General features: G+C 52.5%; 1 protein-coding gene across 6 annotated transcripts in view; it reads right to left on the reverse strand.

The window, feature by feature from the left end:
• SCUBE2 (signal peptide, CUB domain and EGF like domain containing 2) overlaps positions 1–25658 on the reverse strand; it is an 83398-nt gene that overhangs the window by 37017 nt on the left and 20723 nt on the right. For 4 of the 6 annotated variants that reach the window (XM_069965020.1, XM_069965022.1, XM_069965021.1 and 1 more), the window contains exons 5-13: positions 19248–19373; positions 16281–16397; positions 15623–15697; positions 14913–15029; positions 13689–13811; positions 11844–11960; positions 8085–8207; positions 6214–6330; positions 5732–5803 (exon numbers count right to left, since the gene is read on the reverse strand). In XM_069965020.1, the coding sequence (XP_069821121.1) occupies positions 5732–5803; positions 6214–6330; positions 8085–8207; positions 11844–11960; positions 13689–13811; positions 14913–15029; positions 15623–15697; positions 16281–16397; positions 19248–19373 (987 nt within the window). The remainder of the gene's footprint in view (positions 1–5731; positions 5804–6213; positions 6331–8084; positions 8208–11843; positions 11961–13688; positions 13812–14912; positions 15030–15622; positions 15698–16280; positions 16398–19247; positions 19374–25658) is intronic. The other 2 variants (XM_069965019.1, XM_069965023.1) reach the window with 2 other exon arrangements.

Consider the following 25658-nt stretch of genomic DNA (forward strand, 5'->3'; position numbering starts at 1 on the left):
GAGAAAGGGAAGAGTCCCTTAGGCGTGAGGCACTAATAGCTGAAAAACTATATATAGAATCAGAGACGACAGTAGCTAAAGCCAGATGGTTGGGTGCCACGCAAGATCTTAGTCAGTTTATGAGGGAGAAAGTCCTGAACCAGCTTAGATTTAAGGGTGCATATCACTACTCGCAAGGAGGGAAACCGGGGAAACTATTGGCCTCCCTGGTAAAAGGGAGAGATTCTAAGAAGATGGTAGTAGAAATTAAAAACCAAGAGGGGTCAATGGTGAGAGATCTCGAAGGAATAACAGAGGTGTTTGAGGGATTTTACAAGGAGCTTTACAGATCTAGGTGGCAAGAAGGCTTGGATTTAGATGATTACTTTTCTATTTTAGAAATGCCCAAATTACTGGAAGAGCAGAAACAATGGTTAGATCGACCCATTGAAATAGAGGAACTGCAAGAAACACTTAGAGGTATGCCATTAGGGAAAACTCCAGGACCAGATGGTCTCCCGTCTGAAGTTCTAAAGGCAACAGATAGGGCTGTGCTGTCCCAATTCCAAGAGATGTTATGTAATGCATATGTTAGAGGGTACCTTCCTGAGTCCATGTATGATGCAGACATAGTTTTAATCCCTAAGCCTGATAAAGACTTAGTTGAGCCAGAATCGTACAGACCCATAGCGTTGATAAATACAGATATGAAGTTATTGTCAAAACTTCTGGCTAATAGGCTGATGAGGGTTATTACTTCTCTTGTTGGGAGGGATCAATCGGGTTTTGTCCCAGGGAGGTCCACTCACGATAATATCAGGAGAACATTTGTGAACATACAGGTGGGGCGAATGGGAGGGGGCCACTCCATACTCTCTTTGGACGCCGCAAAAGCGTTTGATAGTGTGGAGTGGCCCTTCCTATGGAGGACACTAAAAGAATTTGGGGTTGGGGAGGTATTTCTTAGATGGATGCAAATAATATACTGTAGGCCGAGGGCTAGGGTTACAGTAAATGGATGCTCGTCAGAGAGTTTTTGTTTGGCCAGGGGGACTAGGCAGGGTTGTCCCCTTTCCCCCCTGCTCTTCGCCCTGGTAATGGAGCCATTTGCTAGAAGTATAAATATAAATGGAAGGATAGAGGGCTTTGGGGCCGGGGGGAAGGGGGACAAAATAGCCCTATTCGCTGATGATATTTTGTTGTTTTTGGGGAACACCGAAATAGGCTTGGAGGAGGTGATGGGTGAGTTGTGTAGATTCGGCCAATTATCCGGTTTAATTATTAACTGGGGGAAATCAGTTTTGCTGCCTTTGGATGCTAAAGTTAGGGTGAAGTCCCACACTGCTCTTAAAATATTGAATCCAGATGGTGTATTCAAATATCTTGGAGTATGGATAGCGGCAGATCCAAGTAGATTTAAACATCTAAACGTACAACCGAGACTAAAAAAGATGAAGCAACAGATGGATATATGGAGTAAGTTACCCTTGTCCAGGGCAGACAAAGTGGGTTTAATAAAGATGATTTGGCTCCCGCAGTTGAACTATATTTTAGGGGGGTCTCCCGTCTGGATAGACAGAAGAACTTTTAAGAAAATAGATGGGCTGTTAAACGAGCTTATATGGAACAGGAAAAGGGTGCGACTAAAATTGGAGACTCTTGAGCTGTCAGAGGAGAAGGGGGGGTTGGCAGTACCGGATTTTTTTGGTTATTTTATTGCCTCTAATTTAGCCTGGTTGGTAAACTGGAGGGGGGTAGAATTTCTGGAAAGGTGGGTAGTTGATCAAAAAGGCTGCGCAGACGATATCTTTGAAGTTCTAGAGATGAAATTGAAAGAAAGATACCCGAGGTACTCGACGTATAAACTGGCTGTTAAAGTGTGGGAAGTAGTGAAAAAAGGTGATAGAAAGGAAGGGATGTATTCATTTACCCCGATGTGGTGTAATAGTCAGTTTCCAGAAATTGTAAAAATACCTGATCCGGGATACTGGATCAAGAGAGGGTTAAAATATGCTTACCAGTTTTTCACAAATGGAAGTTTTAAGTCATATGATGAGTTAACTGTAAGTTTTTCGACACCACTATGTTGCTTAAGGTTTTTGCAGGTGAAGGATGCAGTTAGAAATATGGATTTAAGTGTGTGCTGGAATGTGATAATTTCAGAAGGTTTAGCACAAATATTGGAAACAGGTAGTAGAGTTAAGGGTAAGATCACCAAATTGTATAAGGTTTATGAGAATTTTATCAAGAAGAATGGTGATATAGTTTCACAAAAGAAATGGGCAAAGGTGATTGGTGATAGAGACCAGGCCTTCTGGTCAAGGGTATATGGTAATGCGCGAAATTATATCACTGATAAGAAAAATATGGTGTTGCAATTTTTTTGTATTCATAGATTATATTATTCACCAAAGGATATTAATAAATGGAAAAGAGGAAATTTGGTCAGCTGTTGTAAGTGTGGAGCTGAAAATGTATCACTAGAACACTGTTGGTGGGAATGCGAAGTTGTAAATAAATTTTGGATAGAGGTTTTTTTAATTTTATCACGTTTATTTGACCTGGTAATTAGTGATGAGTATATTTGTGCAATCCTCGGAGTATTTGAAGATCAGCATATGTCTAAATGTACCAAAATGATAATCTATAATCTCATTTTAGCAGCCCGAGTAATTATCCTTCGGAACTGGATATCTCCTAAGCCCTTAATAATTGCAGAATGGCAAGAACTAAGTAATACAATCTTAAAAAATGAGTTATGGCACAATATCTATATAAAGAAAAAAAGAGATGGGAAATTAAGGGAAATTGTGGAGCACTGGGAGAAATTCTGGAGTGGGAGAAATATTTAGTTAATTAAATGTTGGGGTCTTTTTTTTTTTTTTTTTTTTGGAGTCGGCCTGCTGAGGGGGGGTGGGGAGGGTATAGGGAGGGAAGGGTATTGAGTTATGGTAAAAATAATTATTTTTCGTTTTATCTTTTGGAGGCCCAAATTAAGAAGGGGCGAATTTAGGGATTTAAGGATTAAGAAGTGTAACCTGTGAGGTACTCTTAGGACGCCCATGTGACTGATATAATTAAGTTGGGATGAATGGAGAGTGGGTGAATGGGGCGGCAGAGTGGCTATGTTTGCGCTTGTCCTCGGGGCGGGGCGGGGAGGGGGGGACGGATAGATCCTTCATATGGTTATGTATATAAAAGTAGGCGGGAAGTCAACGGTAGTTGGGCGGTAAGAAGTTGATCTAGTAGCCGTCTGATGTTCTAAGGGTATAAACAGGAATAAGCCTCATGTGTGGTTGTTTGTATGGTAAAATCCGTTTGCTTGGAGGCGCCTGGCTGTCCATGATATATGGGCAGTTGGGAGGCTTCTCGGATAGAGAGAGGGTTGGGACCGGAGGCTCAGGTAATGCTGGGTCTTGGTCTCTAATGTGTAGGTGGATTAGCTCGCCAGGGGCCTGGGGTGCCCGGTACGGGTATTTCCGGTCTAATGATGAGCAAGGGTAAATGTGAAAAGAGGCTGGTTAGTATTGGAAGATGGAGTTAGTAGATAATAGAGTGGGGTCTGGTTTGTCCCCCGTTGCCCCGCCCGGGTCCTGGGGGCGGTGCGGGCGGCGCCCCGAGCTTGCCCAAGGTATGATTGGATAGTTAAATAAATAATGATAGGAGGGGTGGGGGGGGTAGATATTAAGAAATAGATCATAAAGTAAATTTTGGCTGGGCGTCCATCGGGTTTAACCACACAGGATAGTAATCTTATTGTATGTATTTATATTCAAGGGGAATTTATAAAGTTGGAACAAGAGGATTTAGGGGGGGAAAGGGTCTTCCCTTTTCTTTCGCTTCCTTTTTTCTTTGTATGTTTTAGGGAGGTTTTTTTTGTAATGGATGTAAAGATTTATGGTGTGAATTATTTAAGGAAAAATAAAAATCTTTAAAATTAAAAAAAAAAAAAAGAAATCTCCTTCTGTAACCTCCAGGACATGGAGACATCTCTACTGTAACCTCCAGGACATGGAAACATCTCTACTGTAACCTCCAGGACATGGAAACATCTCTACTGTAACCTCCAGGACATGGAGACATCTCTACTGTAACCTCCAGGACATGGAGACATCTCTACTGTAACCTCCAGGACATGGAGACATCTCCTACTGTAACCTCCAGGACATGGAAACATCTCTACTGTAACCTCCAGGACATGGAAACATCTCTACTGTAACCTCCAGGACATGGAAACATCTCTACTGTAACCTCCAGGACATGGAGACATCTCTACTGTAACCTCCAGGACATGGAGACATCTCTACTGTAACCTCCAGGACATGGAGACATCTCTACTGTAACCTCCAGGACATGGAGACATCTCCTACTGTAACCTCCAGGACATGGAAACATCTCTACTGTAACCTCCAGGACATGGAGACATCTCCTACTGTAACCTCCAGGACATGTAGAAATCTCCTTCTGTAACCTCCAGGACATGGAGACATCTCTACTGTAACCTCCAGGACATGGAAACATCTCTACTGTAACCTCCAGGACATGGAGACATCTCTACTGTAACCTCCAGGACATGGAGACATCTCTACTGTAACCTCCAGGACATGGAAACATCTCCGGCTGTAACCGCCAGGACACGGAGACATCTTTTGCTGTAACCTCCAGGACATGGAGACGTCTCCTACTGTAACCTCCAGGCCATGTAGAAATCTCCTTCTGTAAACTCCAGGACATGGAGACATCTCCTGCTGTAACCTCCAGGATATGGAAACATCTCCGGCTGTAACCGCCAGGACATGGAGACGTCTCCTGCTGTAACCTCAAGGACATAGAGATGTCTCCTGCTGTAACCTCCAGGACATGGAGACATCTCCTACTGTAACCTCCAGGACATGGAGACATCTCCTGCTGTAACCTCCAGGATTTAGAGGCGTCTCCTACTGTAACCTCCAGGACATGGAGATGTCTCCTGCTGTAACCTCCAGGACATGAAGACGTCTCCTGCTGTAACCTCCAGGACATGGAGACATCTCCTGCTGTAACCTCCAGGACATGGAGAAATCTCCTGCTGTAACCTCCAGGACATGGAGACATCTCCTGCTGTAACCTCCACAACATGGAGACATCTCCTGCTGTAACCTCCAGGACATGGAGACATCTCCTGCTGTAACCTCCAGGACATGGAGACATCTCCTGCTGTAACCTCCAGGACATGGAGACATCTCCTGCTGTAACCTCCACAACATGGAGACATCTCCTGCTGTAACCTCCACAATATGGAGACATCTCCTGCTGTAACCTCCAGGATTTAGAGACATCTCCTGCTGTAACCTCCAGGACATGGAGACATCTCCAGCTGTAACCTCCAGGACATGGAGACATCTCCTACTGTAACCTCCACAACATGGAGACATCTCCTGCTGTCAGATCTGAGCCCTGTGCCTCCGGTCTCCCATGTTATGGAGGCTCTGGGACTCTGCTGGGAACCTCTCATTTGCAGCCGCAGACTGTCTGATCTGTATCCTGCGGCAGCAGCGGTGGGGCGGCGGGGGAGGCTGCACATGACTGCTCGTCTGTGTCCTCGGGGGATTACATATAATATGGTGCACATCTGAAGGAAGGGGCTACGAACCAGGAGACGGAGGGCTCATGACCTGCACCACAACCACCATAATAACAGGGGGCGCAGTCATCTTTACAGGTGTCATATACAGGTGTGACCCCAGCACACAGGATAACATCATACACATACCTGCCGCCAGAGACTCATTCACCCGCAGCTGCTTCACCTTACCACAGGTGACTGTATACGCATCCTGCAGACCTAAGGGAGAGAGACACAACCGATGTACACAGTGACCTCACCAGCAGAATAGTGAGTGCAGCTCTGGAGTATTATACAGGATGTAACTCAGGAGCAGTAATGTATGTACACAGTGACCCCACCAGCAGAATAGTGAGTGCAGCTCTGGAGTATAATAAAGAATGTAACTCAGGAGCAGTAATGTATGTACACAGTGACCCCACCAGCAGAATAGTGAGTGCAGCTCGGGGTATAATACAGGATGTAACTGAGGATCAGTAATGTAATGTATGTACACAGTGACCCCACCAGCAGAATAGTGAGCACAGCTCTGGGGTATAATACAGGACATAACCTCTAGTATCTCCTATATTATTGGTCTGCAGGCAGCTTGCGGTTCAGCTGTCTCTCCTAGGACATGTGACACTTACCAGGGACGTTGTAGACGTGGGTCTGGCAGTTTATCAGGCAGCGCTCGCTTCCACCATTCTTTATACACTGCAGAACGGCCTTATGGGGCACAGAATCCAACATGAGGTTCTCCACCTCTGAGCAAGATAAAAGCACAAATCCAAATAGAGAAGGTACAATATACCGGGGGGCATCGACCACGAAAACTAAAGCCACGAGAGACAATGTTCTAGCCAGTAATCAGCGGTGAGGTCACATGACGGCAAACACTATGGAGCGGATACACACCATACAGAACAATGAACACATAGCTGACCATTGCACCCCATGGTCGGGGGACTTACCTCCCGGGATCGGCTGTGGGAGACATTAATACACAGTTCAGTATATACAATGTGTGTCAGTAATGGCGTACGCGCGGTTAGTATCGCCTGCAGAGGCCGGGGGTCACATAATACAGTCAGGCTGCAAATTCCAGGCTCATATTTGATCCTGGGCCATAAAGGCAGAACAATGGTGAGAAGTGAAGCGACACCAGGACGGCACACTGGCGGATTGTATGACATCTGGGGATGGAGGCGCCCATAGACGTCTACTGTGCGGTGACCTCATGTCATTGTGTCAGCGCAGGAATTCATCCACTTGTCCTGAGCTGACACCATGTCCTGTAGCCGCTGTAGACATGACTCCCAGCATGCACTGCACGCGTATAGCGCAGAGTGAGTACAGCACACAAGACAGCATTAGTGAAGAGCGGCAAAGACATGTATGAGACACACGGGAGAGGAGGGGGAGTGACACACGGGGGGGGGGGGGGGAGGGGGAGCGACACACGGGAGGGGGGGAGGGGGAGCGACACACGGGAGGGGGAAGGGGGAGCGACACACGGGAGGGGGGGAGGGGGAGCGACACACGGGAGGGGGGGAGGGGGAGCGACACACGGGAGGGGGGGAGGGGGAGCGACACACGGGAGGGGGGGAGGGGGAGCGACACACGGGAGGGGGAGGGGGAGCAACACACGGGAGGGGGAAGGGGGAGTGACACACAGGAAGGAAGGAGGAGCGGCACACGGGAGGGGAGGGGGAGCGACACACGGGAGGGGGAAGGGGGAGCGACACACAGGAGGGGGAAGGGGGAGCGACACATGGGAGGGGGAAGGGGGAGCGACACATGGGAGGGGGAAGGGGGAGCGACACATGAGAGGGGAGGGGGAGCGACACATGGGAGGTGGAGCGACACATGGGAGGGGAGGGGGAGCGACACACGGGAGAAGAGGGGGAGCGACACATGGGAGGGGGAGCGACACATGGGAGGGGAGGGGGAGCGACACATGGGAGAGGGAGCGACACATGGGAGGGGAGGGGGAGCGACAAGGAAGGGGGAGTGACACACGGGAGGGGTAAGGGGGAGCGACACACGGGAGGGGTAAGGGGGAGCGACACACGGGAGGGATAAGGGGGAGCGACACACGGGAGGGGTAAGGGGGAGCGACACACAAGAGGGGTAAGGGGGAGCGACACACGGGAGGGATAAGGGGGAGCGACACACGGGAGGGGTAAGGGGGAGCGACACACAAGAGGGGTAAGGGGGAGCGACACACGGGAGGGGAGGGGGTGCAACACACAGGAGGGGGAGCGACACATGGGAGGGGAGGGGGAGCGACACACGGGAGGGGAGGGGGAGCGACACACGGGAGGGGAGGGGGAGCGACACACGGGAGGGGAGGGGGAGCGACACACGGGAGGGGAGGGGGAGCGACACATGGGAGGGGGAGTGACACATGGGGAGTATCTCCTGTTTTATGATTCTTTGTGGAAACCCATAAGAGATGATATAAGAGACGGGAGGGGATGGACCAAGATGAGCGGCTATGGATGACCGGGCAGCTTACCCACACAGTCCTTGCGGTTCCAGTGTAACTTAAGGCGGGGGGGACACTGGCAGTAGAATTCCCCCGCTGTATTCACACACGTATATTCACAGCCACCATTGTTCATGCTGCATTCATTCACATCTAGAAAAGAGGGATGAAAACATTAGGACGGCACCTTCCTCTCCTGACATCCTCTGTACTGCTGGGACCTCTCCTATAAGATCAGCCCCCTCCTCTCCTGACATCCTCTGTGCTGCTGTGTGACCTCTCCTATATGATCAGCCCCCTCCTCTCCTGACATGCTCTGTGCTGCTGTGACCTCTCCTATATGATCAGCACCCTCCTCTCCTGACATCCTCTGTGCTGCTGTGACCTCTCCTATAAGATCAGCACCCTCCTCTCCTGACATCCTCTGTACTGCTGGGACCTCTCCTATAAGATCAGCCCCCTCCTCTCCTGACATCCTCTGTGCTGCTGTGTCCTCTCCTATAAGATCAGCCCCCTCCTCTGCTGACATCCTCTGTGCTGCTGTGTGACCTCTCCTATAAGATCAGCCCCCTCCTCTCCTGACATCCTCTGTGCTGCTGTGTCCTCTCCTATAAGATCAGCCCCCTCCTCTGCTGACATCCTCTGTGCTGCTGTGTGACCTCTCCTATAAGATCAGCCCCCTCCTCTGCTGACATCCTCTGTGCTGCTGTGTGACATCTCCTATAAGATCAGCCCCCTCCTCTCCTGACATCCTCTGTGCTGCTGTGTCCTCCCCTATAAGATCAGCCCCCTCCTTTCCTGACATCATCTGTGCTGCTGTGTCCTCCCCTATAAGATCAGCCCCCTCCTTTCCTGACATCCTCTGTGCTGCTGTGTCCTCCCCTATAAGATCAGCCCCCTCCTTTCCTGACATCCTCTGTGCTGCTGTGTCCTCCCCTATAAGATCAGCCCCTCCTCTCCTGACATCCTCTGTGCTGCTATGTTCTCTCCTATAAGATCAGCCCCCTCCTCTCCTGACACCCTCTTTGCTGCTGGGACCCTGCTCCTCTCCTGACATCCTCTGTGCTGCTGGGACCCTGCTCCTCTCCTGACATCCTCTGTGCTGCTGGGACCCTGCTCCTTTTGTGACATCCTCTGTGCTGCTGGGACCCAGCTCCTCTCCTGACATCCTCTGTGCTGCTGGGACCCTGCTCCTCTCCTGACATCCTCTGTCCTGCTGGGACCCTGCTCCTCTCCTGACATCCTCTGTCCTGCTGGGACCCTGCTCCTCTCCTGACATTCTCCGTGCTGCTGGGACCCTGCTCCCCTCCTGACATCCTCTGTGCTGCTGGGACTTTGCTCCTCTCCTGACATGCTCTGTGCTGATGGTGCCCTCCTTTGGGGTGGCCTTCCCCTTTAAGTGGGGGCTCTGCTCCCCCATGTGAGGTGCCAGCGCTGCACACAGTCTGGGGCGCTCTGCAGAGGACACATTGCTCCGTCAACAAGGAATATTTTCACGTCTCCTAGAAGTTTCCGGCTGCGCAGACCTGGCTGAGTAAACAGCTGGGAGGCTTCTCGCCCGCCGCACCGATCCACTTGGCATCGGGGAGACGGAGTTTTGGCGTTTTATGATTTCATGGCGGTTCTGACGCGGCACCACAAGTGTCTACAGTGCGGTCACAGCGATCCTTCACTCCTGAGAGGGTGCGAGAGCAGGGATTAACCCCGTCATGGAAGGGGAGACAGACTGTTACACCCCTACAGAACATCGCTCTGACCTCTCTACAGATCTGCAGAACATCACTCTGTCCTCTCTACCTCCTGATACATAGTGATATATCCTGCAGATCATTACACCCCCTGACCTCTCTACAGATCTGCAGAACATCGCTCTTTTCTCTCTACCTCCTGACAGATACATAGTGATATATCCTGCAGACTATTACACCCCTGACCTCTCTACAGATTTTCAGAACATTGCTGTCCTCTCTACCTCCTGATACATAGTGATATATCCTGCAGATCTTTACACCTGAACTCTTTACTCATCTGCAGAACATCGCTATGTCCTCTCTACCTTCTGACAGATTTATAGTGATATATTCTGCAGACTATTGCACCCCCTGCAGAACATCACTCTGCCCCGTCTAATTCATGATACATTGTGATATATCCTTCAGACTATTACACCCCCTGCAGAACATCGCTCTCTCCTCTCTACCTTCTGACAGATACATAGTGATATATCCTGCAGACTATTACACCCCAGACCTCTCTACAGATCTGCAGAACATCGCTCTTTCCTCTCTACCTCCTGACAGATACATAGTGATATATCCTGCAGACTATTACACCCCCTGTAGAACATCACTCTCTCCTCTCTACCTTCTGACAGATACATAGTGATATATCCTGCAGACTATTGGACCCCTGACCTCTCTACAGATCTGCAGGATTTGGGGAGATCCCAGCGCTGTTTGTCTGGATGGCGGCTGTGAGGAAAGATAATGTGTCTCCCGGCCGCCCCAGTATAATACCCCCAGTGTACAGACAGCCGCCCGGAGTCAGGTATAAATAGCAGACGTTTACCCAGAGACGCCGCCGCCGCTCATCACACTGCGAATAGGAAACTATCCGGGCAGGACGGGATCAGACCTCAGCCTTCAAGGTGCAAGGACTAACTGGTGACTCCATCACGGGGCCCATCAGAGGAACTACATGTCCCAGCATGCACTGACTCCTCACTGCTCTCAGGCTGCTGTATAACTACATGTACCAGCATGCACTGACTCTTCACTGCTCTCAGGCTGCTGTATAACTACATGTACCAGCATGCACTGACTCCTCACTGCTCTCAGGCTGCTGTATAACTACATGTACCAGCATGCACTGACTCCTCACTGCTCTCAGGCTGCTGTATAACTACATGTACCAGCATGCACTGACTCCTTACTGCTCTCCAGCTGCTGTATAACTACATGTCCCAGCATGCACTGACTCCTTACCCCTCTCAGGCTGCTGTATAACTACATGTCCCAGCATGCACTGACTCCATATCCCTTTAAGGCTGCTGTATAACTACATATCCCAGCATGCACTGACTCCTCACTGCTCTCCAGCTGCTGTTTAACTACATGTCCCAGCATGCACTGACTCCTTACCCCTCTAAGGCTGCTTTATAACTACATGTACCAGCATGCACTGACTCCTTACCCCTCTAAGGCTGCTGTATAACTACATGTCCCAGCATGCACTGACTCCTTACCCATCTCAGGCTGCTGTATAACTACATGTCCCAGCATGCACTGACTCCTTATCCCTTTAAGGCTGCTGTATAACTACATATCCCAGCATGCACTGACTCCTTACCCCTCTCCAGCTGCTCTATAACTACATGTCCCAGCATGCACTGACTCCTTACCCCTCTCCAGCTGCTCTAGAACTACATGTCCCAGCATGCACTGACTCCTCACTGCTCTCAGGCTGCTGTATAACTACATGTCCCAGCATGCACTGACTCCTTACCCCTCTCAGGCTGCTGTATAACTAGATGTACCAGCATACACTGACTCCTTACCCCTCTCAGGCTGCTGTATAACTACATATCCCAGCATGCACTGACTCCTCATCGCTCTCCAGCTGCTGTATAAATATATGTCCCAGCATGCAACAACTCCTCACCGCTCTCAGGGTGCTGTAAAACTACTTGTTCCAGCATGCACTGAGGCTTAGGTAGTAGATAATAAGGATATTTTCCCTATAGGAAAGTAGCTGACTTTGAGGAGAATCTTGGCATCTGCCCCCACTTACCTCCACAGTGCGTCAGTCCGTACAGCGTATAGCCCCGGTCACATGTGCAGGTGAAGGATCCTGGGTAGTTGATGCAGGTGTGGTCACACGTCCGCTCGAAGGAGCATTCATCCACATCTGCAAGAGGAGAGTAAGGACTTATAACGTCATCCTTGGGCAGTGATCTATCTGTGGCAGCATGCTGGGATTTGTAGTTTTAAAACCACTGGAGAGATATGGGCTGGAGACCACTGGAGAGCTATGGGCTGAAGACCACTGGACAGGTATGGGCTGGAGAGCTATGGGCTGAAGACCACTGGACAGCTATGGGCTGGGACCACTGGAAAGCTATGGGCTGGATACCACTGGAGAGCTATGGGCTGGAGACCACTGGAGAGCTATGGGCTGAAGACCACTGGACAGGTATGGGCTGGAGAGCTATGGGCTGAAGACCACTGGACAGCTATGGGCTGGGACCACTGGAAAGCTATGGGCTGGATACCACTGGACAGCTATGGGCTAGAGACCACTGGGGAACTATGGGTGGGAGACCACTGGACAGCTATGGGCAGGAGACCACTGGACAGCTAAGGGCTGGAGACCACTGGACAGGTATGGGCTGGAGAGCTATGGGCTGAAGACCACTGGACAGCTATGGGCTGGGACCACTGGAGAGCTATGGGCTGGATACCACTGGAGAGCTATGGGCTGGAGACCACTGGAGAGCTATGGGCTGGAGACCACTGGAGAGCTATGGGCTGGAGAGCACTGGAGAACTATGGGCGGGAGACCACTGGACAGCTATGGGCGGGAGATCACTGGAGAACTATGGGCGGGAGACCACTGGACAGCTATGGACAGGAGACCACTGGGCAGCTATGGGCTGGAGACCACTGGAGAGCTATGGGCTAGAGACCACTGGAGAGCTATGGGCTGGAGACCACTGGGCAGCTATGGACTGGAGATCACTGGAGAACTATGGGCTGGAGACCACTGGACAGCTATGGGCTGGGACCACTGGAGAGCTATGGGCTGGATACCACTGGAGAGCTATGGGCTGGAGACCACTGGAGAGCTATGGACTGGGACCAATGGAGAGCTATGGACTGGGACCCCTGTAGAGCTATGGGCTGGAGACAACTGGAGAGCTATAGGCTGGGACCATTGGGGAGCTATGGGCTGGAGACCACTGGAAAGCAATGGGCTGGAGACCACTGGATAGCTATGGACTGGGACCCCTGGAGAGCTATGGGCTGGAACCACTGGACAGCTATGGGCTGGAGACCACTGGACAGCTATGGGTGGGAGATCACTGGAGAGCTATGGGCGGGAGATCACTGGAGAGCTATGGGCGGGAGATCACTGGAGAGCTATGTGCGGGAAATCACTGGAGAGCTATGGGCTGGAGACCACTGGAGAGCTATGGGCTGGAGACCACTGGAGAGCTATGGACTGGGACCACTGGACAGCTATGGGCTGGGACCCCTGGACAGCTATGGGCTGGAGACCACTGGACAGCTATGGGCTGGAGACCACTAGAGAGCTATGGGCTGGGACCCCTGGGGAGCTATGGGCTGGAGACCACTGGAGAGCTATGGGCTGGAGACCACTGGAGAGCTATGGACTGGGACCCCTGGAGAGCTATGGGCTGGAGACAACTGGAGAGCTATAGGCTGGGACCATTGGGGAGCTATGGGCTGGAGACCAGTGGAGAGCTATGGCCTGGAGACCACTGGAAAGCAATGGGCTGGAGACCACTGGACAGCTATGGGCTGGGACCCCTGGAGAGCTATGGGCTAGGACCACTGGCCTAGCACAGGACCGCAGCCCCGGTTATGTGACATGGCAGCCATTGGCCGTACCTACCTTGGCAAGACCTCTCGTCGGTCAGCAGCTTATACCCGGTTTTGCAGCTGCAGTCGAAGCTGCCCACGGTGTTCTTACAGAAGTGATCGCACCCTCCATTGTTGTTCTGACATTCATCGATATCTGAAACAAGGACAAGGCCAACGATTACACTGCGGTATTATATCCCCGGGAGTCCAGGATGGTGGTGGCACGCGGCATCACCTATAGTATGGCTGCACATGGAGCATTATATAAAGGGAACCCTGCCATCCACGTATCCAGAACATTCAGGAAAGCCTGGGAGGAGGTCAGAGGCCTGAGGGCCATGATCTACAATCTGGACCTCCATCACCCACAGGATATAACGGCCTCTGTCACTGACATGATATAATGGCCTCCGTCACCCACAGGATATAACGGCCTCCGTCACCCACAGGATATGACGGCCTCCGTCACCCACAGGATATAACGGCCTCCGTCACCCACAGGATATAAAGGCCTCCGTCACCCACAGGATATAAAGGCCTCCGTCACCCACAGGATATAACGGCCTCTGTCACCCACAGGATATAACGGCCTCCGTCACCCACAGGATATAACGGCCTCCGTCACCCACGGGATATAACAGCCTCCGTCACCCACGGGATATAACGGCCTCCGTCACCCACAGGATATAACAGCCTCCGTCACCCACAGGATATAACGGCCTCCATCACCCACAGGATATAACGGCCTCCTTCACCCACGGGATATAACAGCCTTTGTCACTCACAGGATATAACGGCCTCCGTCACCCACAGGATATAACGGCCTTTGTCACCCACAGGATATAACGGCCTCCGTCACCCACAGGATATAACGGCCTCCGTCACCCGCAGGATATAACGGCCTCCGTCACCCACAGGATATAACGGCCTCCTTCACCCACAGGATATAACGGCCTCCGTCACCCACAGGATATGACGGCCTCCGTCACCCACAGGATATGACGGCCTCCATCATACATGGGCAGCTGATGAGGTGTTAGCTGGATGTCCCTGCAGCCTATAGGTGGCGCTGTCTTGCCCTCTATATAGCATAACCGCACAATGTCAGGTTTACAGGCGATGTCAGAGACGCAGTAAATCTTGTACAGAACGGGAATCACCGCCAAGTGGCACTCCATAACTCATCCGCCATCTGGATAAAGCGGCCTCCCCTTGGCCCAGGAGGTAAGGCTGGCCTCGCTCCTCTGCCGCTCACCTTTACACGTCTTGCCATCGAACTGCAAGGTAAATCCCACAGGACAGCTGCAGCGTACACCGGTGGATGTGTCCCGGCACGTGCGGTCACACCCGCCGTTATTGACAGCGCACGTCTCTGAGGAGGAAGGAGAGACAAGATCAGGACAGGTCACATACGGAGGAGCTCACATCTCCTGGAATGTCGGCTTAAAGGGACAGCGACACCATTACTCAGGCCGGGCAATCCCAGTATCATCCCAGTACAGCGGTAATGTGACATCACTGCAGCCGACATGACATCATCCCGAGTTATATAAGGGCAGAAGTCAGGAGCCGAGCAGAACCGGAGCAGGCACAGGGAGTTAAAGGGGCACTTCAAAGGAAAAAATGGTTATACAGATCTGTAATTTACTTCTATTTATAAAGCTCCAGTCTTCCAGGACTTATCAGCTGCTGTATGTCCTGCACAGAGAGCACTGTGTCAGACTGGAGAGAATATACCACTTCCTGTAGGACATACAGCAGCTGATAAGTACTGGAAGACTGGAGAGAATACATTACGTCCTGCAGGACACACAGCAGCTGATAAGTACTAGAAGTAAAAGTAGTAATTTAGAAATCTGTATAACTTTCTGGTACCATTTGATTAGAAAAAAAATACATTTCTCCAAAGTGCCCCTTTAAGAATCTGGTAGAGAGAAGCCCCCGGAAAGAGGTACGCCATCTTACCCATGACCAGCCTGCGCTTCACCCTCTTATCCATCTCCGCCATAGATGTAGAATTGCTGTCAGTTTCCTCTTTCTCTGGTGAAGAAAAGAAACTAATGGTTGGATCAATCTAGAAAGAACTAGAAAGTTCCTGCATCAAACAACAACCATCAGAACTATGAGCGCAGCTCTGGAGTATAATACAGGATGTAACTCAGGATCAGTAATATATGTACACAGTGACCTCACCAGCAGAACAGTGAGCGCAGCTCTGGAGTATAATACAGGATGTAAAGCAGGATTAGTACAGAGTACATTAGAGATGAAACTCCTCAGAGCCCGATGTGATGGGGAAGTGAGTATGGACCGGTCAGCTCAGGGCTCACTTCCCCCTTGTTCCCTGCACAGCTGGAGCCCCCCCTCCCCCGATCTATCCTGAAATTGTTTCGTCAGCCCACTGACGTCACCCACGATCTGCTGCCGCTGCTCCTGCATTGTTGGGCGACGCGGTGCAGACTGTCAGTCAGGTTCCACACATTGAGCAGAAGATCAGTGGACACCAGCGGCATCCTCAGCTGATCGCTGCCTTTCATCGTGTGCTATTACACGTGACCGCTCTGTAACTGGCCGTGTGAGGCCGATCATGGCTCCGTGTAACGCGGTCCTTAGTAGTACTTACCAGTGCAGGTCTTGCCGTCAGTCTGCAGTGAGTACTTGGGGTGGCAGGCGCACACCGGCCCGCTGTCCGTATCATTACATGTATGCTGACATCCCCCATTGCCGTGATGACAGGTCACTGCGGGGACAAGACAGACAGGAATCACAATCAGATACGGCATCTACCTCACCCTCCCCCATTACCAGGACGATCACCAGACTGCAGGACGTTTATTGGGGGGGGGCATTTAAAGGGATTCTCTAGTGTAATATAAATACAGAGCCTATCCATCCAGATTGTGGATACAGTGGTATCTGGTGAGCCCCCTCCCTGTGCCCCTCACCCACCCTCTCCGTCTCACATACTGGGCTGGGGGACGGCGGCAGCAGCAGACGTGTATGTGATGGAGCGAAGCTGCCGGCGACAGGCGCGCCGCCTCACACTTTACTGTTGTTTTGATCTTTTCTTGGAGCAGAAATTCCCTTCTGTTTATTGGAATAGAAATGTATGAGGCGGAATCCAGAGACAGAGAGACAGGAGTCTTATACAGGGGCCGCTCCCTAATCTGGAATCTGATAATCCAGAAGGTAGGATCATCTATGAGACCAGAAGCCAGAATCAGGTCAGATAGGATCAGGGAGGGATTAGATCTGCCACAGCTGTCCTATGGGATCAGATCAGATCTGCCACAGCTGTCCTATGGGATCAGATCAGATCCCCCACAGCTGTCCTATGGGATCAGATCAGATCCCCCACAGCTGTCCTATGGGATCAGATCAGATCCCCCACAGCTGTCCTATGGGATCAGATCAGATCCCCCACAGCTGTCCTATGGGATCAGATCAGATCCCCCACAGCTGTCCTATGGGATCAGATCCCCCACAGCTGTCCTATGGGATCAGATCAGATCCTCCACAGCTGTCCTATGGGATCAGATCAAATCTGCCACAGCTGTCCTATGGGATCAGATCAGATCTGCCACAGCTGTCCTATGGGATCAGATCTGCCATAGCTGTCCTATGGGATCAGATCAGATCCTCCACAGCTGTCCTATGGGATCAGATCCTCCACAGCTGTCCTATGGGATCAGATCCTCCACAGCTGTCCTATGGGATCAGATCAGATCTGCCACAGCTGTCCTATGGGATCAGATCAGATCCCCCACAGCTGTCCTATGGGATCAGATCAGATCCCCCACAGCTGTCCTATGGGATCAGATCAGATCCCCCACAGCTGTCCTATGGGATCAGATCAGATCCCCCACAGCTGTCCTATGGGATCAGATCCTCCACAGCTGTCCTATGGGATCAGATCCTCCACAGCTGTCCTATGGGATCAGATCCTTTACAGCTGTCCTATAAGATTAGATCAGATCCTCCACAGCTGTCCTATGGGATCAGATCCTCCAAAGCTGTTCTATAGGATCAGATCTTTATAGCCTATGTCCTATGGGATCAGATCTGCCATAGCTGTCTTATGGGATCAGATCCTCCACAGCTGTCCTATAGGATCAGATCTTTTACAGCCTATGTCCTATGGGATCAGATCAGATCTTCCACAGCTGTCCTATTGGATCAGATCCCCACAGCTGTCCTATGAGATTAGATCAGATCCTCCACAGCTGTCCTATGAGATTAGATCAGATCCTTTACAGCTGTCCTATATGATCAAATCAGATTCTCCACAGCCATCCTATGGGATCAGATCAGATCCTCCACAGCTGTCCTATGGTATCAGATCCCCCACAGCTTTTCTATGAGATCAGATCCCCCACAGCTGTCCTATTGGATCAGATCAGATCCTTTACAGCTGTCCTATGAGATTAGATCAGATCCCCCCACAGCTGTCCTATGAGATCAGATCACATCCCCCACAGCTGTCTTATGGGATCAGATTAGATCCTTTACAGCTGTCCTATTGGATCAGATCCCCACAGCTGTTCTATGATATCAGATCAGATCCCCCACAGCTGTCCTATGAGATCAGATCAGATCCTCCACAGCTGTCCTATGGGATCAGATCTTTTACAGCCTATGTCCTATGGGATCAGAACAGATCTTCCACAGCTGTCCTATTGGATCAGATCCCCACAGCTGTCCTATGAGATTAGATCAGATCCTTTACAGCTGTCCTATATGATCAGATCAGATTCTCCACAGCCATCCTATGGGATCAGATCCCCCACAGCTGTCCTATTAGATAAGATCAGATCCTCCACAGCTGTCCTATGGGATCAGATTAGATCCTTTACAGCTGTCCTATGAGATTAGATCAGATCCCCCACAGCTGTCCTAAGATCAGATCAGATCCTCCACAGCTGTCCTATGGGATCAGATCCCCCACAGCTGTCCTATGGGATCAGATCAGATCCCCCACAGCTGTCCTATGAGATCAGATCCCCCACAGCTGTCCTATGGGATCAGATCAGATCCTTTACAGCTGTCCTATGCGATTAGATCAAATCCCCCCACAGCTGTCCTATGAGATCAGATCCTCCACAGCTGTCCTATGAGATTAGATCAAATCCCCCACAGCTGTCCTATGGGATCAGATTAGATCCTTTACAGCTGTCCTATGAGATTAGATCAGATCCCCCACAGCTGTCCTATGAGATCAGATCAGATCCTCCACAGCTGTCCTATGAGATCAGATCCTTCACAGCTGTTCTATTGGATCAGATCCTCCACAGCCATCCTATGGGAACAGATCCTCCACAGCTGTTTTTCGTGATGAGATAAGCCGCTGCCAGAGGGGCCTGGCATAAACTTACCCCTCTTCTATCTATTCAGAACATTTACGTGTATGGAGGGATCAGGAAGGATCAGCTGTCAGCAGGTTGTGTCTGGTATTACAGCTCAGCTTTACTTACTGTAATACTAGACACAACCAGTGGACAGGGGTGGCGCTGTTATTGGACCCCATTAAACCTTATAAAATACCCCTATAAATAGGCCCTGGCTCCCCCTATTGTCATATGGTAAAACTCACAGGTACAATCTCGTTGGTTCTTCGCCAGCTCAAATCCGGGTCTGCAGTCACACGCCACGCCGCCTCTCGGGGTCTCCCGGCAGATGTGGCCGCAGCCGTGGTCCTTGTTCATGCAGCTCAGGCCTTCTGAAAGACACAAGCGAGGATGAGAGGTCGCCGCGGGAAACGCCGAACCATGGGGGCGGAGCTTAATGTAGACTATTACCATGTGTGCTGGACACCCTACCAGGGGCGGAGCTTAATGTGGACTATTACCATGTGTGCTGGACACCCTACCAGGGGCGGAGCTTAATGTGGACTATTACCATGTGTGCTGGACACCCTACCAGGGGCGGAGCTTAATGTGGATTATTACCATGTGTGCTGGACACCCTACCAGGGGCGGAGCTTAATGTGGACTATTACCATGTGTGCTGGACACCCTACAGGGGGCAGAGCTTAATGTGGACTATTACCATGTGTGCTGGACACCCTACCAGGGGCGGAGCTTAATGTGAATCATTACCATGTGTGCTGGACACCCTACCAGGGGCGGAGCTTAATGTGGACTATTACCATGTGTGCTGGACACCCTACCAGGGGCGGAGCTTAATGTGGACTATTACCATGTGTGCTGGACACCCTACCAGGGGCGGAGCTTAATGTGGATTATTACAATGTGTGCTGGACACCCTACAGGGGGCAGAGCTTAATGTGGACTATTACCGTGTGTGCTTGATACCCTACAGGGGGCAGAGCTTAATGTGGACTATTACCATGTGTGCTGGACACCCTACCAGGGGCGGAGCTTAATGTGGACTATTATTATGTGTGCTGAAAGACAGAAGGGAGGGTGATGTAGATTTCAGTGAGCAGCGCCCCCTATAGCCGGGGGTTATTATGTCTTCTATCACTTGTATCATTATATATGAGAACAGATGGCTGCACAGAGGTAGTCCGCACGTTATCCGCTGACACAATGGCCGCCTGCCGCTTCCATCTACACCTCACAAACAGATGTTTTCTAAATTTTTCTGAAATTGTAGACAAATCTGAAATCTTCGCTCCAATTTATCTGCCAGGATAAACGTAACCGGATCAGCGGCGAGATCAGCGTCAGAGGCGGATCTGTCATCGTGGTGGACGTCTGATGCAAGGTGAAAGGCAATCCCTGAGCAGCATAATCTCTGGCCTATAAATCCTGAGGAGCGGGGCTGGATACAATATGGCCGCCCTCCTGATGTGACCCCCGCCCGTATTACCAGGAGGACCGCAGAGTAAGATCCTGGAAACGCCAGACGTTTATATTGGCCTGGGAAAGCTGGGAAGGAATCCATGGGAAAACGGCGGGAAGTCGTATGAGGAGAATTCAGGTGTCTGTAGAATAGTCAGCGCCGGCTAAAGAAAACAACCAGCCGCCCATGAAACCGAAGCCGGCACGGTAACAGCCTATAAAGCACAGGCGCTGCTGGAATACGCCACCACCACTGCTGCCGTCAGGATCTGGGTCTCCTTAGAGGGATTGTTCTGCTTTATAATCACAGGGTCAAAAGTTGAGTCATTCCAGGTCGGGGTCTCTGGCAGTGGCTGTGGCTACGGATCACTACGGATAAGGGGACACCAGACCATTATATCACATAGGACAGAGGAGGCCACCCCAGTACACTGCACCGGCCCCAGTGCACTGCTCTAACCTCAGCTCCGGTCCCCGTACACTGCCCTGACCTCAGCACCGGCCCCCGAACACTGCCCTGACCTCAGCACCGGCCCCTGTACACTGCCCTGACCTCAGCACCGGCCCCCGTACACTGCCCTGACCTCAGCACCGGCCCCCGAACACTGCTCTAACCTCAGCTCCGGTCCCCGTACACTGCCCTGACCTCAGCACCGGCCCCTGTACACTGCCCTGACCTCAGCACCGGCCCCTGTACACTGCCCTGACCTCAGCACCGGCCCCTGTACACTGCCCTGACCTCAGCACCGACCCCGTACACTGCCCTGACCTCAGCACCGGCCCAGTACACTGCCCTGACCTCAGCACCGGCCCCTGTACACTGCCCTGACCTCAGCACCGGCCCCTGTACACTGCCCTGACCTCAGCACCGACCCCGTACACTGCCCTGACCTCAGCACCGGCCCAGTACACTGCCCTGACCTCAGCACCGGCCCCTGTACACTGCCCTGACCTCAGCACCGGCCCCTGTACACTGCCCTGACCTCAGCACCGACCTCTGTACACTGCCCTGACCTCAGCACCGGCCCCTGTACACTGCCCTGACCTCAGCACCGGCCCAGTACACTGCCCTGACCTCAGCACCGGCCCCTGTACACTGCCCTGACCTCAGCACCGGCCCAGTACACTGCCCTGACCTCAGCACCGGCCCCGTAAACTGCCCTGACCTCAGCACCGGCCCAGTGCACTACTCTAACCTCAGCTCTGGCCCCCGTCCACTTCCCTGACCTCAGCACCGGCCCAGTACACTGCCCTGACCTCAGCACCGGCCCCAGTACACTGCCCTGACCTCAGCACCGGCCCAGTACACTGCCCTGACCTCAGCACCGGCCCAGTACACTGCCCTGACCTCAGCACCGGCCCAGTACACTGCCCTGACCTCAGCACCGGCCCCAGTACACTGCCCTGACCTCAGCACCGGCCCAGTACACTGCCCTGACCTCAGCACCGGCCCAGTACACTGCCCTGACCTCAGCACCGGCCCCAGTACACTGCCCTGACCTCAGCACCGGCCCAGTACACTGCCCTGACCTCAGCACCGGCCCCAGTGCACTACTCTAACCTCAGCTCCGGCCCCCGTACACTGCCCTGACCTCAGCACCGGCCCTGTACATTGCCCTAACCTCAGCACCGGCCCCTGTACACTGCCCTGACCTCAGCACCGGCCCCTGTACACTGCCCTGACCTCAGCACCGGCCCAGTACACTGCCCTGACCTCAGCACCGACCCAGTACACTGCCCTGACCTCAGCACCGGCCCCTGTACACTGCCCTGACCTCAGCACCGGCCCCCGTACACTGCCCTGACCTCAGCACTGGCCCTGTACATTGCCCTAACCTCAGCACCGGCCCCTGTACACTGCCCTGACCTCAGCACCGGCCCCAGTACACTGCCCTGACCCGTACACTGCCCTGACCTCAGCACCGGCCCCTGTACACTGCCCTGACCTCAGCACCGGCCCCAGATCAATGCCCTGAGGGATAGTTATACAGTAGAAATGGCCCCGGCACCTGCTCTCTGGGGCCCCATCCCCTCCACTCATCCAGCACAGGCCATTTGTCTCAGTCTCAGCTTCTAAATTACACTTAATGTGTCCCTGTAATCATCCAGCGGACGACCTCTGACCCCTGAGGGCTCTGGAACTAATTGCCCCCAGTTCCTGTCGATTTCCTCCCTGTGCCGCCCTCTAGTCTGAGGCTGTAACAGTTTTCGAGCCGAGGCACCTGGGTAATAGAGCTCAATGATGCCACGATGCTTGCCACTGCCCCCCCCCCTGCTCTAAACCACATCTTACCCCTTGACACACCTACTGCCCCCCACTACAACCCCATCTTACCCCCCGACACAACTACTGCCCCCCACTACAACCACATCTTACTCCCCAACACCTACTGCCCCCACTACAACCACATCTTACCCCCGCAACACCTACTGCCCCCACCCACTACAACCACATCTTACCCCCCCGACACAACTACTGCCCCCACTACAGCCACATCTTACCCCCCCCCGACACAACTACTGCCCCCCCACTACAACCACATCTTACCCCCCGACACAACTACTGCCCCCACTACAGCCACATCTTACCCCCCGACACAACTACTGCCCCCACTACAACCACATCTTACTCCCCGACACAACTACTGCCCCCCCACTACAACCACATCTTACCCCCCGACACAACTACTGCCCCCACTACAACCACATCTTACCCCCCAACACCTACTGCCCCCCACTACAACCACATGATCTTACCCCCCAACACCTACTGCCCCCGACTACAACCACATCTTACCCCCCAACACCTACTGCCCCCCACTGCAACCACATCTTACCCCCGAAACAACTACTGCCCCCACTACAGCCACATCTTACCCCCCAACACCTACTGCCCCCACTACAACCACATCATCTTACCCCCAACACCTACTGCCCCCCACTCCAACCACATCTTACCCCCCAAAACCTACTGCCCCCCACTACAACCACATCATCTTACCCCCCAACACCTACGGCCCCCACTACAACCACATCTTAACCCCCGACACAACTACTGCCCCCCCACTACAACCACATCTTACCCCCCAACACCTACTGCCCCCCACTACAACCACCTCTTACCCCCCTACTCCTACTTCCTCCCACTACAACCACATCTTACCCCCCAACACCTACTGCCCCCACTACAACCACATCTTACCACCCAACACCTACTGCCTCCACTACAACCACATCTTACCCCCCAACACCTACTGCCCTCCACTACAACCACATCTTACCCCCAACACCTACTGCCCCCACTACAACCACATCTTACCCCCAACACCTACTGCCCCCCACTACAACCACATCATCTTACCCCCCAACACCTACTGCCCCCACTACAACCACATCTTACTCCCCAACACCTACTGCCCCCACTACAACCACATCTTACCCCCCATCACCTACTGCCCCCACTACAACCACATCTTACCCCTCGACACAACTACTGCCCCCCACTACAACCACATCTTACCCCCCCCAACACATACTGCCCCCACTACAACCACATCTTACCCCCCGACACAACTACTGCCCCCCACTACAACCACATCTTACCCCCCAACATCTACTGCCCCCACTACAACCACATCTTACCCCCCCAACACCTACTGCCCCCATTACAACCACATCTTACCCCCCACACAACTACTGCCCCCACTACAACCACATCTTACCCCCCAACACCTACTGCCCCCACTACAACCACATCTTACCCCCCCAACACCTACTGCCCCCCACTACAACCACATCTTACCCCCAACACCTACTGCCCCCACTACAACCACAACTTACCCCCCAACACCTACTGCCCCCACTACAACCACATCTTACCCCCCAACACCTACTGCCCCCACTACAACCACATCTTACCCCCCAACACCTACTGCCCCCCACTACAAACCACATCTTACCCCCAACACCTACTGCCCCCACTACAACCACATCTTACCCCCCCAACACCTACTGCCCCCACTACAACCACATCTTACCCCCCAACACCTACTGCCCCCCCACTACAACCACATCTTACCCCCCAACACCTACTGCCCCCCACTACAACCACATCTTACCCCCCGACCCAACTACTGCCCCCCCACTACAACCACATGTTACCCCCCCAACACCTACTGCCCCCACTACAACCACATCTTACCCCCTGACACAACTACTGCCCCCCCCACTACAACCACATCTTACCCCCCCAACACCTACTGCCCCCACTACAACCACATCTTATCCCCCAACACCTACTGCCCCCACTACAACCCCATCTTACCCCCAACACCTACTGCCCCCACTAAAACCACATCTTACCCCCCGACACAACTACTGCCCCCCCCCACTACAAGCACAACTTACCCCCAACACCTACTGCCCCCCACTACAACCACCTCTTACCCCCCTACACCTACTGCCCCCCACTACAACCACATCTTACCCCCCCAACACCTACTGCCCCCACTACAACCACATCTTACCCCCCAACACCTACTGCCCCCACTACAACCACATCTTACCACCCATCACCTACTGCCCCCACTACAACCACATCTTACCCCCCGACACAACTACTGCCCCCACTACAACCACATCTTACCCCCAACACCTACTGCCCCCACTACAACCACATCTTACCCCCCAACACCTACTGCCCCCACTACAACCACATCATCTTACCCCCAACACCTACTGCCCCCCACTACAACCACATCTTACCCCCCGACACAACTACTGCTCCCCCACTACAACCACATGTTACCCCCCAACACCTACTGCCCCCACTACAACCACATCTTACCCCCTGACACAACTACTGCCCCCCCACTAAAACCACATCTTATCCCCCCAACACCTACTGCTCCCACTACAACCACATCTTACCCCCCAACACAACTACTGCCCCCACTACAACCACCTCTTACCCCCCTACACCTACTGCCCCCCACTACAACCACATCTTACCCCCAACACCTACTGCCCCCACTACAACCACCTCTTACCCCCCTACACCTACTGCCCCCCACTACAACCACATCTTACCCCCCAACACCTACTGCCCCCACTACAACCACATCGTACCCCCCAAAACCTACTGCCCCCACTGCAACCACATCTTACCCCCCCAACACCTACTGCCCCCCACTACAACC

Source organism: Dendropsophus ebraccatus, chromosome 4, assembly GCF_027789765.1.
Source record: "Dendropsophus ebraccatus isolate aDenEbr1 chromosome 4, aDenEbr1.pat, whole genome shotgun sequence".
In the NCBI taxonomy this organism is placed as follows: Eukaryota; Metazoa; Chordata; class Amphibia; order Anura; family Hylidae; genus Dendropsophus; species Dendropsophus ebraccatus.